Source organism: Panthera onca, chromosome B3, assembly GCF_046562875.1.
Source record: "Panthera onca isolate mPanOnc1 chromosome B3, mPanOnc1 haplotype 2, whole genome shotgun sequence".
Taxonomy (NCBI): Eukaryota; Metazoa; Chordata; class Mammalia; order Carnivora; family Felidae; genus Panthera; species Panthera onca.
Genome location: NC_138344.1, coordinates 2,970,887 through 2,984,595, shown reverse-complemented (window position 1 = coordinate 2,984,595; position 13,709 = coordinate 2,970,887). Strand labels below are relative to the sequence as shown.

General features: G+C 53.6%; 1 protein-coding gene across 2 annotated transcripts in view; it reads left to right on the top strand.

The window, feature by feature from the left end:
• Positions 1–13,709, top strand: part of EFL1 (elongation factor like GTPase 1) — a 123,435-nt gene that overhangs the window by 6,772 nt on the left and 102,954 nt on the right. For both annotated transcript variants that reach the window (XM_081795826.1, XM_078449081.2), the window contains 3 exons: positions 9,044–9,177; positions 10,800–10,937; positions 12,429–12,643. In XM_081795826.1, coding sequence (XP_081651952.1) covers positions 9,044–9,177; positions 10,800–10,937; positions 12,429–12,643 — 487 coding nt within the window. The remainder of the gene's footprint in view (positions 1–9,043; positions 9,178–10,799; positions 10,938–12,428; positions 12,644–13,709) is intronic.

The window sequence follows — 13,709 nt, the reverse complement described above, 5'->3', positions numbered from 1 at the left end:
TCTCTTTCTTGGATGATTCCTCTCGGGTCAGCTTCTGGGTTCTGTCTCCAGGTCCTCCACCCCCTTTTGCAAGCGTCACGGTTTACTTTCTATCGATACCACTCGCCCGTTCCAGTGCACTGGTCCCTCTGGTTTCGTGCGGGAGGAGACCGGCTCTAGGGCCCTGGAGGTTGAATGGTCTGCCCTGCGTTTTGTTCAGCTCTGACCTTGGGCGCCTCACTCCCAGACTGTTTTCGATGCGCTCCCTTGGCCACACAGAACCGAGGCTTAAGCCCGCATGTGCTGCGGAGGGTTGGCTTATTGAAAGAATGTGTGTGCTGTGACGTGGGAGAAACGTTCCTGAAAGCTGAAAACCAGGCGTGTTAATTGGAGTGACGGCTCATAGAAATGGAAGGCAGACGTTGATTCTGGCTCCCAGACGGCCCCGGGTACCGTTGGGACAAGTTAAGGCTCTTCCCTCTGCGGCTCCACCGTTAGGTACCCTTGGCTTTTGTTCTCCGTCTTTGTCTCTGTTACCCTGTGAGTCTTTTCTCTGTCACAGCTTTTCCCTCCTCTCAGTGTCCCCGTCTGCAGAAACTCCCCTCGGCCTGAACTCTGTTTTTTCATCCCGTTTCTGTTGCTTACTGCTGCTTTCTCTTGTGTTTCCGATCGCACATTCTCAGGAGCAAGACGTGGCCGGGCTCGTCTGTTCTGCCAGGCCCGGGCAGAGGTGGCTCCTGTGGATGGGCCACCCGCGGGTCGGACGGCCGCCTCCTAGTCTGACTAGTGCCGATGGGAGTGCGGAGTCGTAAGGTGTCGGCTGTGTCTCTCTGGGAGCGTGACTGCCTGGCGGGGGCTCTGGCGTCGACATTTGTCACACCTGACGGCTGGTGCGCAGTCTCCTCTCCACACGTACAAAGAGTGGGGCCCGTGCCCTCAGACGCCTCAGACACGAGATACGCTCCTATCTGTGTCTCGGTCCTGATTCTCTGCAAGAGGGTGTTCCTGCCGTGAACGTGGGGCCATCCGAGGGGGACCTCCTCCCGGAGGAGGGAAACCTGATGGTGAAGAAACTCCACGGGTGGTTTTTGTTTCCTGTGTCTGCCCCTTCTTGCTGCCCCCCTCCAAATAAACTCTTAATTAATATTTAGCACAGAGATTCTTTTCTAAGTGCTTTCTGGTTCTGACACTTGATCTAACCGGCTTTCAAAAATTTTTTCAAATCCTTATTTGGATCGAAAGAGTATTTTTCTAGTTTAGAGTAAGTAAATAGGCTTACAAAACCCAGGCATGTATTAGAAATGCTGTTGAAAACCCAAGCATGTTCTAGAAGGTGATACAGTATCACCTTCTATATCGTCCTCCAGGGACCCAATTCTTCCTTGAGAAGAAGATGGAGCCTCCTGTCTTTACCTTTGTCACCAAAGTTTGCTTCAAGGGTCGGGACCATGTTGTTAAACCTTGTTATTTTCCTTTTTTGTATCTCTCTTTGTGTCCTTCCCACAGGGATATCGTACATTTACCCGGTCAAGAGTTAGGACATACTCCTGGCAACGTACTTTCTATAAAAACAAAATTCTAAGGGGATGTAATTCCTTTGAATCGTTTAGCCTAGAGTTCAGATAAAGATGAGAGAGATGTCTTTAAGTGGGTCAGATAATTTGAAATTCGTGGACTGTTCTTTGAAGAGTCTCAAGGCATGTTTGCTTTCATTTCTGTTCTATAGCCATTCTTTATACCGGTACATAAATATTGCTGTCCTAGAGCTTCTGAAATGAAGTGTTCATTCCAACTCATCTTTTTAAAAATTCTAAATAAATTGGGGTGCCTGGGTGGCTCCGTTGGTTAAGCCTCCGACCGTTGATCTGTGCTCAGGTCATGATCTCATAGTTCATGGGATCGAGCCCCGAGTGGAGCTTTGTGCTGACAGTGCAGAGCCTGCTTGGGATTCTCTCTCTCTCCCTCTGTCTCCACCCCTCCTCCGTGCTCTCTCTCGCTCGCTCTCTCAGGATGATAAACTTTAAAAAGAAAATTCTAAATAAATTTACACGTGTCGCGTTTGTGTGTATTATAGAAAATTCTATACGTTATGGAACACCCGAATGAAATAAAAATCACTCCAGTTTTACCACGTTATGTTTTCACATTTTACGTCCAATCCAGCCGTACTCGTGTGTGTGTGCGTGCGTGCATAGATGCACATGCAGGCTGTGAGGTCTCTAACTAAATTTCCCCCCCAAATGATGAACTACTTACTACAGTACCAGTCAGATGTGATTATCACCGTATTCCCGGTTCTTGAGGTGGTGTTGGTGCGGACACCTCTACGTGAGCAAGGCCATCCGGGTAGGCCCATTAAGGGCTAGGGAGTGAATTGTGCCCACGTGTGAAATACCCCGTAACCTCCAGGCGGGGACGGATGCCATTCAGCCTCTGCAACTGATGCTCTTTGGGAGTCTTTTTCAAGAAAAGGTGGCATTGAGATTTTGGTAAAATCTTCCAATTTTTAAACTACTGGCAACTTAAAATTCTTTTAAACACCACGTAGAACAAATTGTAGTGGACTTTAATTCTCAGGCTTTCTGTTTGTAATGTGAGGCATACGCTAGCTAACAACCTGGTTCGGTGGGACTTTCCGGATCCAGCCGGGAGGCAGCCACGTGTGGCTCGGAGGCCAAGAATAGGCAGGGCGTTGTGCGGGCTCACCTGCTCTTAATGTCCAGAGACCAGGCCAGGGGAGGGGACTCGTGCCACCCACCTTCACACGAGGCCAGCATGCACCAGAAGGTTCTTCTCACTCAGACGCAGTAGCTTCCCTTTCCTTCCGGAAATGTGAACATTAACCCACAGTCCTGATGGTTGTCCTCGTTGTGGGACGGAGGCTGGGAGGGACGGGCTCCGTTGTCCCTTGTTTGACTGCAGGTCAAACATTTTCCTCTTAAGATAACGCTTTTCTTTGTGAAGCATTCCGTTGGTGGCAGGCGTAAGAAAGTGGGTGCGTGGGATCCTGGGCCGGAAGCCTCAGATACGGGATTTTGTGTGATCGTCACAGTGGCCCTGGAGACACGTACTACCCTCATTTTACATACGTACCGAGTGGAGTTCGCGGAGTTTCAGGAACTTTCCGGGGAGAGAGTGGCTAGCATGGGGCAGTGGTCCTGGGAACCACGTGCTTACGCCCCCAGCTCGCTCAGCTGGGCCTGGGTCTGGAGGAGGCGGGTCAGTGCAGACCGTGGCCGGCGGCTCCCGAGGCCGGCGGCTCCCGTCCACGAGGGATCGCGGGGGCTACGTACAGATGTCTGGGGCCAGCGTCAACCACGTGCCCGCTGCGCTCGGTCACTGCCCTCAATGGAAGCCTCTCCAGTGTCTCTTCCGCACGTTTCTGTGGCTTTACCGCCCTCCGTCAGCCTCCCTCTGCTCCTTTCCTTCCCGAAACTTACACTCTGCAGACGTTCCAAGGGAAACCGGCATCCCTGCCTCCTTGCCCTCTTGTCGTTGCCAATCTCTCCGCCGCCTCCAGGCTGTTTTCCCAGGACACTGCTCTGCCTGTCCTTCTTTCCGGTGAACGCTGCTCCTTCCTCCCGCATCTGTCTCTGGGGTGAGACGCGGGGTTGCCATTCTCTTCGTTCCCTGGTCCTAGTTCAAAGCTTAATTCTTCCAGCCTTGTTTTAACACCCCATCTCTTTTGAGACTCATCCCGTCTAACCGCTCTCGTCTTTCTTGTCCTAGTCGGCTCCTGATGACGGTGCCTGCTTGTTAGTGACTTTGGGGCCTGGCTCATAATTTCCCTTTTTACCCAAATCTGTCAAGTTCACCTTCACCGTGCCCGACAGTGGCGTCTCCGGCAGCGTGGGCTCCTGCTTCTCCACCCGCTCGCTGTCGGGGCTCCTTTCTAGATTGTAGCCTTGCCTGGAACTACCCATGGTGACGTTTCAGGATCGAAGGCTCCCTTGCCCCCCAGTCCTGATTCTCTCCCGCTCTCACCTGTGTGGTCAAGCACCCATTCTCTGACTTGATGATGTTCACGAGTGCCCTTCATTCACTCCCGGCCTCTGACAGCCCGGATTTGTCATTCTGCCGGCAGTCTCTCCAAGGTCCTCGGTGTCTTTGCTCCCTCGGCCTTCGGTCTTACTTCTCCTGGCAGAACTCTGATCCTTGACACGGCCAGCTCTACACCTTTTCCTCCCATCCCGGCTGGGGTCCCGGCCGGTCCGCGGGGCTGTGGCACTTCCCTCTCTCCTCTTCCCTCTCTCCTCTGCTGGGTCTCGTGCGTTCTCTCCAGCGGGCCATTGGAACCTCCTTCTGGACCCCCGCCCACCTCCCTTCCCCTCCCTCAACCTCAGCTGGCATCCTTACCTGCTGGGTCCCACAAATGGAAAAGATTCAGCTGCTTGCCAGCTGAAATTTGCCACACCTCAAAACGTAATGGTAGTAGTTTTTTGTTTTTTTTTTTTTAATGTTTATTTATTTTTGAGAGAGAGACAGACAGACACAGAATCCGAAGCAGGCTCCAGGCTCTGAGCTGTCAGCACAGAACCTGACGCGGGGCTTGAACCCACAGACCACGAGATCATGACCTGAGCCTAAGCCGGACGCTCAACCGACTGAGCCACCCAGGCGCCCCAAAATGTAATGGTATTTGTACCTTTGCTTACTCTTCTCCTGTTACCACGAAAGGGCTGTGCTCTGGGCTTGGGTCCTATGGAGTGTCTTCTCTCCTGTAACTTCATCCTCTCTGCTTCCAAGGATGCTCAAGGCTGCCTCATCTTTAGAAAGATGACGTTCATACATCCTTCTAGCCCCACGTCCCCTGTGCTGTCCTGGTCAAAGGTGTGCTGCTGTCACTCAGCTCCTTGACCCTGGGACCCGCACCTTATTCGTGGCACATACGACCAGTAAAATTGAGTAAGAGGCCATGGTCCCTGACCTTCCCTCCAGGGTGAAGTAAACAGATTCCAAGCAAGTTGCCAAGTTTGGAACCCTTACGTAGGTTCCGAGAAACGAACGTCGACCTTTTTCTTATGCAAGGCTTCTTTATCCTGGTTCCTACTCATACATCCTTTTGAGCGAAAATGCCAGTGATGGACGAATCAAGACGGCGTGGACGTGTCGTTACTAGATTTACTCCCCCACGCAGCAGGGTTTCAAAGGCGGAGAAGCTCTCCGTGATGTCAGTTCAGGATGTGGCCACGGGCTGAGCTGCGGTGTCGGTGGGCACACGCAGAGCCCAGGGCCGGTGAGGTAAAGCGTAGCCAGGGGAGGCCCACGTGTGGTCTGACCCGTTTCGTGCTGGGAGGAGTCTGGAGAGGACTTCGGGATGGGCCGTGCGGCAAGAAGCCTCATTTGTCGGCCATTCAGGGTTGCATGTGGATCACTGTTTCCTCCCTCCTCCCTAAACCACCTCACGTTTGACATTTTTGCTGGCGGGGTCAGCCACCCGTGATCTCTTCCTGTAGCAGCCTTCTCATGAGCGCACGCTCAGTTCTTCTGCTGGGACCTGTTCCCTTGTCAGCAGATGGGAGAGAAAATGCATCGCGTGGTTCCGTGAAATAAGCCATTTCGGTTGATCTTACATGATTTTATGCATTAATTTAAGATATAAAAAGGGACGACTGTGGGATCTCCTGTGGAAGCCTGTGGCTGCCATATAGTTGGGGTAAATTCATGTCCGTGAGTGTTCCGTGTTCTAGGCGATGTCCTCAGAAACACGGTCTCATGGCCCCGGTTCTGCCTGTATTCCCGACACTTCTGTTGTGGGAAGTAGCATTCTCCCGGTGTGCTGGGGCATAAAGACGCCTGTGTGATGCGCACATCATCGTCCACGAGAGGAGTGTGTCTCTTCCTTCGTTTGAAGGCACGTTTTCTCTCCTCAGCTTTCCGTGTGTGTGTTGGCCAACATCTCCAGTGTTTTGGGGATTGAATGTGGCCTCACGGGAAGTTTCCCTCTTCGCAGGGATCTTTGTCAGGTGCTCGTGACAGATGTGTGTCTTCAAATGAAACGATGATCCGTGGTGCTTTAAAACTGGAGGACTCACGGGCAAGGGAGACATTATTTTCCCATAACTCCCTAATGGCAGAAATTTTGTGGGAGGTGCCTCCCATGATTAACTTCAGGTCTTCCAACTTTTTCTTTTCCCCAGTTGCCTGGAACATTTTAAAAAAAAAAAGGATTGGTGCTCTGCTGATTAGACCAGTGCCTGAAATGAAGGAGCATATTTTGGAAGGCCGGGGATGGATGGTTTAATGCTTTAGCAGGAGTCCGTCCTGTGCACAGCTTCAGGACTGAGGGACAAATCAGAAAGATCATTTAGGGGGTGCCTGGGTGGCTCAGACGGGCATCTGACTTCAGCTCAGGTCATGATACCACATTCCATGAGTTCGAGCCCCATGTCGGGCCCTGTGCTGACAGCTCGGAGCCCGGGGCCTGCTTCGGATTCCGTGTCTCCCTCTCTGTGCCCCTTTTCTGCCCAGGGAAACAAGTCAGGGAGGCACAGTGTGGCTGAAGACAGCGGACCAGTTGTGCTTACTGGCTTTCTTCCCCCTCTGAGGGACATTGGATTTCTTTTCCCTACTTTTGAGACTGAGTTTGAAGGTATTGGGAAAGAGTTAAGATGAAAATAGTTGTTGCGAGTCAGAGACCGGCCCTGTGCTGAGTTCGGCACTCGTCAGCCATGTGACTGAGGAGGGCGCTGGTCTTCCCCATCAGACACACCGGGGAGGTCGGACAGGCTTCTGTGTTGCAGGGCTCCTCGAGCCTTTACTAGGGTGTATGTGCGTGGTGAGCCTCTTCCTCACCCCTCCACCCTGCCACCGCATTTCCCAAAGGGTTTTGATCACGCACTTTTTTTCCCACGTATGCAAGTGAAAACACTTGGTGTATTCCTAGCTTTCTGTTGTTTTCTAGATCTGGACTTGCTGTCCCTGAATGAGTTTCAGGGGGTCTGGATTTAGATGCCTCATTAGAGGAGTATAGACAGACAGATGGCTAGATAGATAGGTATGTTTGTTTTTTCTGGGTGCTACCTCGAAGTTCTGTAACCCCAGTAAAAGGCAAGAGCCCGAGGAAGGAAGCCCGAGGTTTCTCTGGGAGTGCATTTTTAAATTCTGGAAAGAACCTGACAGCAGACGCGGTGTCTGCCAGTTCTGGATCCGGTCCGGGTATTCCCGGGCTTCAAGGTGCTTACGGTTGTCCCACACTGGAGTCTGGAGTTCATCCAAATGAACGAGCCGGGCTTCCCCAGCTGCACAACATAAAGGAGTCAAGACCTCCGTGTCAGACAGACCTGGGCGTGTTTCTGGCCAGCTACTCAGTGACCTTGGGTACCTACCTCTCCTCCCTTCAGGGGCGTGCTTCTCTAGGAAATGAAGGGTTAGGCTAGGAGAATGCAGAGAGATTTTAGGCGTCTCACGGCTTCTGTTTCACGTGACGGGAGCCGATAGGACCCTGGACTCCCTTGCCTCTGCTCATTTTCCTCTGGCTTAGTCTATAGAGGGCATGGGCTTATCCCAGAGGGTGCTGTGAGTCCTGACAGTAAGGCCCCACTGAGGCCCGGGGGCCACTGCCCCAGGGCCCGGGGTCTTTGACAGCTTTGGTCTTCTTTGGAGCTGTCCAGGTCCTCTGTCTGCTCGGAGCCCTCCCCGGTGGGGGCAGCGGAGCCAGAAATCCGTGTAAAGCAATTTGCACGAGAAGACCGGGAACACGTTGCGGGTGGGGATGTGTAAGAAGCAGCCTGTTGCTAGTTGATGGCGGTCTCTCCCACTGAGCCCCAGTGCGCCTTGGAATCCTTAACCCGGTGCTCAGAAGTCCCCGACCGGTGGAGTCTGGGCAGGAGAGATGAACCTGGTGCCGTCCTGAGTGGGGTGGTTAAAGTATGTGTTTGGAGTCTGCCAGGTTTAACTGCCACACGACCGTTTTAAACTCTTTGATCTCAGGCGGTTTTCCTTGGATTGCATTCTACCTAGAAGTCCTTGAGAAGGACGCCGAGCTCTTCTGTGCCCGAGTTTCCTGCTCTGTGAAATCGGGCTCGTGGTAGCGACAACCTCAAAGGGTGGTGGGCTGGTAAACGCAGGACAGTGTGTGTAGAATGCTTGGGGGCGGAGCCAGGCCCTGAGAGTCCAAGGACAGGGGCCCTGGCCGTGCCCCCTGTGGTGGTGGTCACTCTTAGCCCCGTCCCCTGGGGCGCAAGGCACGTCGTCGGTGTTCCAGCTGGATGGGGGGGAAACGGGTCTAAATGGCCTTCCAGGTGTAAGTCCGGCCCTTGGGTTCCAGAGTAGTTCTGGAGCCCGTGGTTTCTTTAATTGCGATCTGGCGTGACATGTCTGTGCCCTAGGGTGACTCATCGTCCCGGCCTGTCTGGAACTGACTTAGGGGTGTTAATGGGATGTGGGACCGACTTGGGGTGTGATAGAACAGGGACTTTCAGGGCTTGGGACAAATCGCACGGTCATCACCCTGCTAAAAGCTGAATGGTCTTCTTCCTCGTGAGGCCTCAAGGGGGTGATCCGCGTGTGCCCGCGGCACGTAGCGCACTGCTCGGCGCGTAGTGACTCCCCGGATTTGCGTGTCTAAGTCTCAGATTCACACCCTGCTCTCTGCGAGCTTGTAGGGAAGCAGCGGCCACGTGCTTCGTGTCTTTTTGAGTCGGCATTTCCTGTGTGGGCCCCACTTGACCAGCTTTTACACCCAGGCGTCGTTTTCTGCCGGTCTCCACTTCCAACCTGTAGAGCGAATGTGGTAATGTTCACCTCACGGGGCCCTGCTGAGGGTTCGGTAACGTGGGATTGCGCGTCCCGAGGCCCGACTAGCACAGTGCCTGGCTCACGGAAGCCCTTAGTAAGCGGCCCCTTTTAGAAGAACGAAGTCCGGCAACGTTAGGGAGAGATGCCCCTTGGGGTCGGAGGTCCGTCGGTGGGAACCCCCACGTCGGGGCGACGGTGGTGGGTCGACCCGTTTGGCTTCTTTAGCTCTACTGTGTCTCGCGGCCCCTTTCTCATTGTGAATGCCTGGGAGGGAGCGCTGTGTGCCCGCACGACGGAAAATGTGTGTTTTCTGGCTCTGTTGTAGGTGGTGAGGACTACCTGATTAACCTCATAGACTCTCCAGGACACGTGGACTTCTCCTCCGAGGTGTCCACGGCCGTGCGCGTGTGTGACGGCTGCATCATCGTGGTCGATGCTGTGGAAGGAGTCTGCCCACAGGTAGTAGGTCCTGATGTGGGGATCTGTCACTGGGTGAGGAGGGCGGGGCTGGGGGGGAGGGACTCCGCACGGACGGCTCTGTGCCATTCTGGACATTCTGCTGGCGGTAAGTTGGCTGTACGTTTCATTCGAGAACGTTCTGTGATGGAGTCAGTCACCCGCATCTTGAAGGGATCATAGCGACGATGACCGTCCCTTTCAGTACTTGGCAGTGTCTACGATGCCCTCTCAGAGAGGATCCGGCCAAGTCTGGGGGTGTTGAACTTGAGGAGGATTCTCATGAGAGGTCGTCGATGGCAAGAGGCCAATCCAGCTGTCCCCCGCGTGAGATTCTCTTCTGTGGGCTTCTTGGGCTGTGGTTCCACCCCCGCCACCTCCCCCCCCCCACCCCCTCCCTCTCCCCCCGCCTCAGTGGGAAAGGAGGGGGTGTGTGGTGGGACACCTGGCCTTTACGGTAGCTCTCCAGGCTCGGTTCTTATAAGGCCTTGTTTGGAGGCCTTACGTTTTATCTTATAAAACGCCGTCACCTTTGTATCCTACTTCTTAACATACCCTCGTACGTTTTACTATTAAAAAAATTTTGGGGCACCTGGGTGGCTCAGTCGGTTGAGCGTCCAACTTTGGCTCAGGTCACGATCTCGTGGTCTGTGAGTTCGAGCCCCTCGTTGGGCCCTGTGCTGACGGCTCGGAGCCTGGAGCCTGCTTCGGATTCTGTGTCTCCCTCTCTCTCTGCCCCTCCCCTGCTCATGCTCTGTCTCTGTCTGTCACAAAAATAAATAAAACATTAAAAATAAATTAAAAAAAAATATTTTTAAGTTTATTATTTTTGAGACAGTGTGCAAGCGGGGGAGGGGCAGAGAGAGGGAGACACAGAATCCGAGGAGGCTCCAGGTTCTGAGCCGTCAGCACAGAGCCCGACGCGGGGCTCGAACTCACGGACCGCGAGATCATGACCTGAGCTGAAGTCGGCCGCTTAACCGACTGCGCCACCCAGGCGCCCCAATATTTTTAAAGAAGGATAATAAAAGGTTTAAATTACTCAGATGGAGGAAATTTGATAATTGCAAGAAGTTGTGCCGTAATTGTCCTGTTGCTTCCCCTCCGAGCCCTGAGGGCTCAGGTCCCCTGACTTGCGAGACAGAGCCTTCGTCTCTGTCCTGAAAGGATAGTGGTGTTAATGCACCTGACTTCAGAATAGCAGAGCAGCGGTTCGCTCTGAGAGGGGATTGTGGGCAGGGAGGTGTGCGTGGGCCTCCTGGGGGAAGGCTCTGTTTTTGGGGGCCTGTGTGTTGGCAACATGAGCATTTGTTTTCTAGTTGTTCAGAAAAGTGTGTGCGTGTGTATAATTCCACCAAACTCTGCTATTTTCTGCACAACTTACCCTTCTTAAATAACTTGTCAGTTCCGCAAAGGCAAAGACCGTTTCTTGTCTGTAGCTCTTCCCCTCTGTGTCACGGACACAGAGTCCGTGCTAAGTGCTTAGTGAGCGCGCCTGTGTGAACGGTGTTGTCTGAGTTGTGATAAAGGAGTATGCAAATGAGCTGATTGTTAATCAGGGTCTTTTAAGGTGCTTTAATTATTTCGAATCGTGAGTTTCACATTTTCTTTTCTGTTTTCACCAGACACAAGCCGTTCTGCGACAAGCCTGGCTTGAGAACATCCGTCCGGTTTTAGTGATTAATAAGATAGATCGCCTGATAGTGGAGCTGAAATTCACCCCCCAGGAGGCCTATTCTCACCTCAAGAATATCCTAGAGCAGGTATTTCATCCTTCCCTTCCACGTTTTAAAACTCGGGGCTCAAAGAAGAGTTGTAAGGAAGTTGATAAGTTGAGAATAACGCGTTGCCACAGAACTTCACTTTTACGCAGCGTTTCCATCTGAGATCCCCATGTGTTGGAGTCCTCGTGCTGCAACAGGGGACACGGGACACGCCTCCCCTCAGGAGCCCCTCCGTCTCCTGGAGGCATCCTCGGGTACAAAGCGTGGGTAATAGGATTAGTGCTGTCCTTTAAAATCTTGTAGTTTGGTTCCAAACTGAAGCAATATTAGGAGGCTTTTCTTTTTTTTTTTTTTTTTTTGTTTTGTTTTTTTAGCATCTGTTTTTCGATAACATTTTACCCAGTCATTCATTTATTTCCCCAGCCGACATTTACATAGCTGCGTGTTGAACGGTGAATTCTGGGATGTCCTTTGTGTGATAGGGGTGCGAATGTGACTACAGGTCAGGATCCCTGTTTTCGAAGATCTCGCAGCGGTGGGGAGGCTTTAAGGAGAACTTTGGAGAACATGCGAAGCCCCAGGCGTGGTTTTGAGGGCCACCACACCCAGACTGGGTCAGGAGCGGGGAGGGTCAGGCAGAGTGGCAGCAGAAGCTTCAAGATGGAAAAAGGCGGGGATATGGCCGGGGCGTTCAGGAAAGAGGGGATGAGATGTGCAAGGTTGTAAACGCCAGAAAGAGCACGATACGCTGGTCCTACCTGGAGAACGAGATCGCGTGCGGCAGAGGCAGGAGGTGGGAGTCGGAAGGGATCGGGGGCTTGGATTATGGCGACCCTCGTGTGCCAGGCGTGAGGCTTTGAACTTTGTTCAGGACGGTGGGGCACCCCTGAGGAGGCCAACTGAGAATATTTCTCGGCCGGAGGGAGGAGACGATCAGAGTAGAGCGGCGCAGGAGAGTGGCTCAGTGGATCCGGTGCCCCCTGGAGGCGGACCGGCGTGGCCCCGCCCGGGCCAGCGGCCTTTGCAGCCGTGAACGGGCTGACAGGTTGGAATTGGGGTAGCTTGCAGGATTTCTGAATAAAATGTTCCATTTTCTCTCTGCGGTAGGAAATGAGGTGGTGACTTGGGAGGGGAAGAGTCGGGGACTGGTGGCCGGGAAGGGGGCCTGACGAGAGCGGAGAGAAGTCCAGGTGTGAGAGCTGGCGGGGCGAGCGGGGGCTCAGCCTCTGAACTAGCCTGTGAACTCACTGGGGACCGTGAGTCCCTCGTGACGCCAGGCCCGGCGCTAGAGACAGGCCGCAGACACCGCCCCCTCGTGTCGGCATGACATTCGCAGTCACGGAGGTGACCTTTCCGAAGCTTCCGGTTTAGTCTCGCTGGGCTCGGAAGGAGAGGGCTGTGAGTTGGTCAGTGTCGTGCGCCTCACCTCCGCCTGTGGGTGCTTCCCGGGAGCCCGGCGTGACTGGTGATGCCCGGCCGCGCGTCTCCTACGCCTCCGAGTGACGTTCCGCCTTTCACCGTCTCTCCTAGATTAACGCGCTCACGGGAGCTCTTTTTACTTCGAAAGTCCTAGAAGAGAGAGCAGAGAGAGAGACTGAGTCCCAGGTGAATCCAGGTTCTGAGCGAGGAGAGCAAGTGTATGACTGGAGCGCTGGGTTGGAGGACACGGACGATTCTCACCTCTACTTCTCTCCGGATCAGGGCGGTGTGGTGTTTGCCAGTGCGGTAGACGGCTGGGGCTTCGGGTAAGTGTCCGAGCCTCCCGAGCTCCCCTCGGGGACTGTGTGTAAGGCTGGTCTTCTCCGTGGAGCTTCTTGTTTGGCCACGATCACCGACGCGTATGTAGTTGCGAGAAAGGCTAGAGCCGTCCTGTACCCGGGACCCAGTACCCACCGCCCCGCCCCCGCCCCGCGCTGATGTCGACGTCGATACAGCGCGTCACAGCAAAGACCCCCCTCACGTGCCCACACCCGCTTCCTCGCACCCCCGGCCCCACCTGCACCCTCGCGGTCGCCACATGTCTTCCATCTTTGTAAGGTGTCGTTTCAAGGATGTCATAGAACCAGAATCAAACGCTCTGCAGCCTTCTCTGGATTGGCTTTGTCACTCGGTGTAATTGTCCAGAGACTTAACTAGGTTGTTGCACGTGTCGGCAGTCGGTTCCTTTTTGTTGCTTAGTAGCGTCCCCCGGTGCGGACCTACCACGGTTTAACTGTTCACACATTGGAGGACACCTGGCTCTTTTCCAGTTTGGGGCCGTTCTGCGGGAAGCTGCCACAGGCGTGCCCGGACGCCCGGGTAGGTGTTTCGGGGACACGAGTTCTCATTTCTCTGGGGTGAACGCGCGGGAGTGCTTTTGCTAGGTCGTGTGGCAGCCGTGTGTTGTGTGCTTAGCGTCGAGCTGTTTTCCCGAGGGGGCGAACCATTTCACGTCCCAGCCGGCAGCGTCTGAGTGACTGGTCTGGATTCTCCACGTGTCACCACCGTTTGGCGTGGTCACTTTTTTTTTTTTTTTTTAAGCCATCCTGACGGGTGTGTATTGGAACGTGACCGCGGTCTTCATCGTGTTTTCCTGACCGCCGGTCTGGTGGCACATCGTTCCGTGTGCCGATGTGTTGCCGATTTGTCACCCGGGTATCCGTGGGAGAGATGTCTTTTCGTGGCCTTTGCTCGTTTTTTTCTGTTTTCTTTCTTTTTTAATTGAGGTGTAAATGACATACAACGTCATATTAGTTGAATGCGTCTCTATTTGTATATACTGTGAAATGGTCACCACGATAAGTGTAGTTAACTGTACATAGTTACAGAACA